Source organism: Salmo salar, chromosome ssa15, assembly GCF_905237065.1.
Source record: "Salmo salar chromosome ssa15, Ssal_v3.1, whole genome shotgun sequence".
NCBI lineage: Eukaryota > Metazoa > Chordata > Actinopteri > Salmoniformes > Salmonidae > Salmo > Salmo salar.
Genome location: NC_059456.1, coordinates 79,979,458 through 79,986,487, shown reverse-complemented (window position 1 = coordinate 79,986,487; position 7,030 = coordinate 79,979,458). Strand labels below are relative to the sequence as shown.

Genomic DNA, 7,030 nt, shown 5'->3' with positions numbered 1-7,030 from the left:
CTTAACATAAAGACCTACAACTCAATATTCTATAAGAGCCTAACGTTCAGATTCCTGTGTCAACCAGAAGTGCCTTAAAATGGTGTCATAGGGGCTGTTTTGAAGGGTTAAAAAGGTCAGATCTTTCCACAACTTCATATGTGTGACTAGGCAACCCTCATGAACTGTAATTCAGTCATATATCCCATCAGATGTCAAAGAAAAGCTCTCTCACACACACACACAGCAAGGACGGAGTGACACAGTGCGGTGCTTAAAGACACAGAGCCTGCAATGGCATTACCATTATCTCTAGGCTGTGCCGAGTTCAATGAGACGCCCCGCTTGACCGTAGCTCAATCTGTCTGAGCGCAGTGACCGTGAGAAAACTAGGCCCAAAATGATGCCTGCACCAATATGTCAAGTGCTTTTGGGTGACAGTGAGAGAACCGTTAGGGTTAGAAGCACAATTCAACCTCAGGAGCGTTCCTGAGGTCCTCTCGATCTGTGCAAGCCTAACCTTGACCCTGTGGCATTAACCCTTCACAGTAAAAAGGTGTTTAGATCAAAAAGTGTGCAATGACTTCTCTCCCCATAGGAATACATTGACAATTCTCCTAAATTCAACCTGAAGTCTATGTGGGTTATGAATGCCTTATGAACCTGTCTTCTATAACAATCCATCAGGCTACTGTGAGGTCTACCTGTGTCGATTCTAAGGTTCCTGGAGCAACCGGAAGTTGTTAAAATCACCCTAGAGCTATTGTCATATAAGCAACCTGCAGATAGTGAAAATCACGCAACTCAACCATGTGTCATTCAGTCAATTCTTAAGGTAGAGACTTCATATTCAGGATTCTGTTTATGTCTACCCCAAAGACAACGTGTGTGGAGCAAGAGCTTCCTGTGACAACCGGAAGTTGTTAAAAACAGCCTAGAGCTATTGTCATATGGCCAACCAGTAGATAGTGAAAATCACGCAACTCAACCATGTGCCATTCAGTCAATTCTTAAGGTAGAGACTTCATATTCAGGATTCTGTTTATGTCTACCCCAAGGACAACGTGTGTGGAGCAAGAGCTTCCTGTGACAACCGGAAGTGGTTAAAAACAGCCAAGAGCTATTGTCATTTAACCTGCACATAGTAAAAATCACGCAACTCAACCATCTGTCATTCAGTCAATTCTTAAGGTAGAGACTTCATATTCAGGATTCTGTTTATGTCTACCCCAAAGACAACGTGTGTGGAGCAAGAGCTTCCTGTGACAACCGGAAGTTGTTAAAAACAGCTTAGAGCTATTGTCATATGGCCAACCAGTAGATAGTGAAAATCACGCAACTCAACCATGTGCCATTCAGTCAATTCTTAAGGTAGAGACTTCATATTCAGGATTCTGTTTATGTCTACCCCAAGGACAACGGTTGGAGCAAGAGCTTCTGTGACAACCGGAAGTGGTTAAAAACAGAATGTATTTAACCTGCAAAAAAGCAACTCAACCATCTGTCATTCAGTCAATTCTTAAGGTAGAGACTTCATATTCAGGATTCTGTTTATCCCTACCCCAAAGACAACGTGTGTCTATTCTTTTTGCAAAAAAAAACTAAAACACACACACACAATTTGGCCATAGGGACATAGTGTGGGGCTTAGAGACTTATACCGCCTTCAATAGTTACTTTCGTTCAAACGATTCAAGAACCGTCAGACCTAGAGCTCCGAAATTTTAGAAACCTGTTCTAGAGCTCAAGTCGATAGTGCACGAGAAAGACCGAGAAACCGCCTCGTGCATTTGCAATATGTTCAATTCATTGTGAATATCACGGACATGGCGACATGTAGAAATGTCCCAGAGTCACAAGACTAGGTGCATTGAAACCGCCTCGGCCCATAGAGACGGACCCCAATGTCTCTGTCCGATAGCTCATTCAGGGACCCCGTAGTAACGCCCTGAAAAAGTGGATTTTCAGCACCAATTAAGGCCATTGCTCGGGCACCGAATGACCTATCGAGCCGAAACTTGGGATTCGGGGTCGCCTCACATAGGCCTACACATATTGTCAGAGCTGGACCCGCAGCTATAACGTAACTATGTGTTTTATGTTTTTTTATGGTTAAAATTGAAAGCACTGTGAATTATGGGCCTTCTCTGACATATGTGATAGTTGGCTTCTATACGAGTTGGAAAAAGTGGATTTGGTGTCAGATGGTATCAGTTTGGTGTCAGAATGACATCTAATTGACTGATGGATGCTGACTGCTGGGTGACGAGCAATGGAGAGGAACCACAGTCACTGCCCGGCCATCCTGAGTTCATCGGGCCAGTCAATTATGCATTTCTGCAGTATTTTTGAGCATGCCTAAATTCGTGATGCTAATTGCCCATTGAATCATATTGCAAACGTAACGCGCAATATTGCAAATGTAACGTGCATTTGCAATATGATTCAACAGCAAAAAATATCACCAAAGTTGACATGATGAATCATATTGCAAACGTAACGCGCAATATTGCAAACGTAACGTGCATTTGCAATATGATTCAACAGCAAAAAATATCACCAAAGTTGACATGATGAAATCAACACAATGAGCGATAGAGAGGAACCACAGTCACTGCACGGCCATCCCCAGTTCATTGGGACAGTCAGTTATGCATTAATGCAGGGTTTTTGAGCATGCCAAATTTGTGATGTTGAGGCCCATTGAAACATATTGCAAATGCGCATCCGTGCACATGGTGACCCGAAATGGGTTACCAGGATTAATTTTTTAGAAGGGTTTTAAATGCCTTTAGGGGGGTGCAAGGGGTCCACGGTTGGGTAGGGAGCACCTTCCATCAGTGCCCATCTAATATGGGGCGCCCCTAGTCATTTTGGACATTTTTCCACAAAACAAATCGCTAAAAAACGACAGTCCCACTTCTCTCATGTCACCATCAAGCCATGGAGAGGAACCACAGTCACTGTCCGGCCATACCGAGATCATCGGGACAGTCAATTATGCATTTCTGCAGTATTTTTGAGCATGCCTAAATTCGTGATGCTAAATGCCCATTGAATCATATTGCAAACGTAACGCGCTATATTGCAAATGTAACGCGCATTTGCAATATGATTCAACAGCAAAAAATATCACCAAAGTTGACATGATGAAATCAACACAACGAGCGATGGAGAGGAACCACAGTCACTGCACGGCCATCCCGAGATCATCGGGCCAGTCAATTATGCATTCTGAGCATGTCAAATTCGTTAAAAATGTTTAAAAGCAACAGAGTCCCTCTTCTCCCTCATCATACATGACAAGTAGACTGTCTGCATTGATTCATGGCTTAACATAGGGCTATATATCATTTGGGCAGTATAAATGCCATTTGGACTATGGTTCACTGACTTTTGGGTTTGGAAACCGACTTCCTATGATCGTACATGGCAAACGGACAAACATCCTGATTTGGCACATTCAATACTTTCATACACGTATAATTGACAAAAAAAGAATTGGACATTTCATTTGCACATTTCTAATGGCATTTGGCAAAAAAAAGAAAAAAAGATGTCACTTTTGACTTCCTATGAAATCATATTCCAAATGCACAAATCATATGCCTTATGCACAAGCAAATATGTCACTTTTGACTTCCTATGAAATCATATTCCAAATGCACAAAACATATGCCTTATGCACAAGCAAATATGTCACTTTTAACTTCCTATGAAATCATATTCCAAATCCACAAAACATATGCAAAAACAACCCAAAAAATGATGTCAATAAAATATGTCAAATGTATGTCCATACAGCTCTTATACATGTGTAATTGACATAAAAATCGAAAAACGGTCCAGAAACCACTCTTTAAGGGGTTGAAAAGTTTTCAAAAAATATGTCATTTTTTCCAAATTTGACTCTTGGGTCTTGAATTGTGTTACATTTGCAATATGAAAATTCACAGCGGAGAGCTCTAGCCATCTATTGGATATTTGCTGTGATTTGGCACATTCAATACTTTCATAATTGACAAAAAAAGCATTGGACATGTCATTTTGCAAAAAAAAAGAAAAGAAAAGTCACTTTTTTCCTATGAAATCATATTCAAAATGCACAAAACATATGCCTTGTGCACAAGCAAAAGCAACCCAAAAAACGACGTCAATAAAAAACGTCATAAGCATGTTCATACAGCTCTTATACATGTGTAATTGACATAACAATCGAAAAAAATTCGAAAAACGGTCCAGAAACCACTTTTTTAAGGGTTGATAAGTTTTCAAAAAAAAAATCATATCAAAATCTGACCCTTGGGTGTAGACTTGGGTATCATTTGCTGTATGAAAATCCACGGTGGAGCGCGCTCGCCATCTAAAGGAAATTTGGGGTGTTACAATTGGCAATTGCCATCGGAAAATTGCCATATGATTTGCACGGAGATGGACCGCTTTCGGTGGTATTTACAATCGTGTGTATGATTCGTGCTATGCCAATATGTTCCCATGTTATTTTGTCCAAATCAGGGGGGTTTTCCCTTACATTTAAAATCGGAGTCAGGGGCCTCCTGAGGGCTGCAGCGGTCAGACCCGGCTTCATTCCCGGGCTGTGCCATAGGACTGCGCATAATTGCTCCAGCGTCGTCCGGGTTAGGGGAGGGTTTGGCTCATCGCGGCCGGTCCGGGTGCCTGCAGGCGGAGGCTCTATGCATTATACCGCCTCCAACATTGTAATTTACTTCCTACCGGGTTGATAACTTCCGGAGCGATTTCTGCTATTGTTTTTATCATTAGCTTTCTAGCTATAACTAGTCGATGCATTTCTGACTGAAATAGTTTGCAATGACTACATTTAAATTACAGCCCGGCGAAGGAGGTGCTAATGAGCATTGTTCAGTTTCTTCCAAATGTAATGGTATTGTGAGCTTCCATAGTTTCCCGGTCGATGTAACAGCGCTCAGAAAAAGGTGGTTGGTGGCAATACGTCGTGACAACTTTACTGTCACCAAACACACAAAGGTGTGTAGTACACATTTAATCGAAAGTGACGTTGAGGGAAAACATGGGGGCGACAATACCTAAAAAGAGGTGTTGTTCCTACTCTTCGCGTGGAACTGGCACATTCAAAAGAGACCTGATGTTTGGGAAAGAAGACTGAAACCTCCGACTGAGGAGGATGAGAACAAGGTGCGCTGCTTATGGACTGTGCCGTCTCTGATCCGGTCCAGACACATGATTACTATGCAGTCCCTGAACCCGCAGCCCTGAACATGACCCTAATGGCAAAACATGAGCACGTAAGAGAAATTGAAGAGCTTCGAGCCAAGCTGGAGAACTGACCGCCCAACACAGCTTTGGTCTACAGCGATTTGCTGGTTCTGACGAGGATATACGTTTTTACACAAGGTACAGTAATCATTTATTATCGAGCATTACTATTGTTTATTATTTACTATTAATTATTATTATCCCAAAGTCCATCTTACCTTTAAGAACATGTTCATTGTTATTTAAAACTAGGCTAGCATATCTTAGCATAAGAAGGCACATTGAATGTATGTTGTCTTTACATTAGTTTTCAGTTAACCCACCAAAATGCTCCCAGGTCGTTGCTGCAAATAAGATTTGGTTCTTAGTCCACTTCCCAGGTTAAATAACGGAACATTTAAAACAAATTCACTGCTGTGATGATAGCTGCTGTGACTTCATTAAATACTTAAGAGAATATTATTTGATCTTACTTTTTGTTATGGACCGAATATAAGGACTATATTGTACTAAAACGGTTTTCTTTACGTTCAGACACTGCCATCAATCGACGAGTTCTTCTTGTTTATGACTCGTCTGTCGCTGGGTCTGAAGCAGAAGGATTTGGCCCATCGGTTCAGCATCCACCAATCGACAGTGAGACGGATTATCATCTCTCGGGCCAATTTACTCTACTGTCTGCTTGGATCAGCACGGATATGGATCCCCAAGGAAACCATCAAAGCCCACCTACCACCTGAGTTCAACGACTATCCATACACCCAGGTAGTGATCGACCGCACTGAACTCCTCTGCCAGACACCATCTTCACTACTACTGCAGAGTGAGGTGTTTTCTTCCTACAAGTCACACTGTACCTTTAAGGGCATGTTGGGAATGTCACCAAATGGAGCTGTCACTTTTGTGTCATGGTTGTATGCTGGATCTGTGAGTGACAAGGAGATCTTCAAGCAGTCTGGAATTATTTCCTTACTCACCCCTGACATGGCCATTATGGTGGATAAGGGCTTTCTCGTAGATGACATTGTTCCGTGCAAGGTCTACCGGCCAGCCTTTCTGTCAAGACGCACACAGATGCCAGCGCATGAGGTTAGGGAGACCCAATCCATTGCCAGGCTGAGAGTGCATGTTGAAAGAATGATCCGCAGAGTAAAGGAGCACAAGCTTTTTGACACAGTCATCCCCCTGACCATCTCAGGCAGCATCAACCAATTTTTTCCAGTGACGTGCCTGTTGGTCAACTATCAAAACGGACCTTTGGTCAGAGCATGGGCCAAGCCAGTGTAAATGAACATGTGTTTATTTGCTATCAACAAAATAATAAGTTGTTTATCTACGACATGTATCAGTCACTTGTGTTGTAGTGAATATCAGTTTGTGTGGAGCTTGTATTGTCTTTAATTAGGCAATGAGCTTAGGGGTGGAGGAATGAAATCAAGTAAACACAGAATAGCCAGAATGCAAGATTGAATACAATGTTAGAGATGTGTAATTGATTAACTGAACTGTTGAACATTTGCTGAAATACATTTTTTTTAAACAAATCTATTCTACTATAGTTTTCTTCACAAGAACATCAATACTTATTTTTCATGAAACCACTAAACTTGGCACCCATGCAGGGGATCCATTCAGGTGCGAGATAGACACTTCTGCAAGTAGTGGTAAAAATAAGTGGTCAACCTTCTCTCTTATAGTTTTTGAAACCTGTAGATCTGTATATATCCTTTCAACTAGGATGTCCTCCTGTGCACGGATGACAAAGTTACACCAGCTACAACCTGTGAGAAGGATT

The 7,030-nt window shown here is 41.8% G+C and overlaps 1 protein-coding gene across 1 annotated transcript; it reads left to right on the top strand.

Moving 5' to 3' along the window:
- The first annotated feature begins 4,549 nt into the window (after positions 1 to 4,549).
- Positions 4,550 to 6,775, top strand: LOC106572030 (uncharacterized). Its single transcript, XM_014145740.2, has 2 exons — positions 4,550 to 5,373; positions 5,770 to 6,775. Exon 2 carries the CDS (start codon positions 5,803 to 5,805, stop codon positions 6,520 to 6,522), a length of 720 nt encoding a protein of 239 aa, XP_014001215.1. The 5' UTR covers positions 4,550 to 5,373; positions 5,770 to 5,802; the 3' UTR covers positions 6,523 to 6,775.
- Positions 6,776 to 7,030: the final 255 nt, after the last annotated feature.

Excerpts from the sequence above, each read along its gene's own strand:
- LOC106572030 (XM_014145740.2), top strand. The coding sequence starts at position 5,803 with ATGACTCGTCTGTCGCTGGGTCTGAAGCAGAAGGATTTGGCCCATCGG.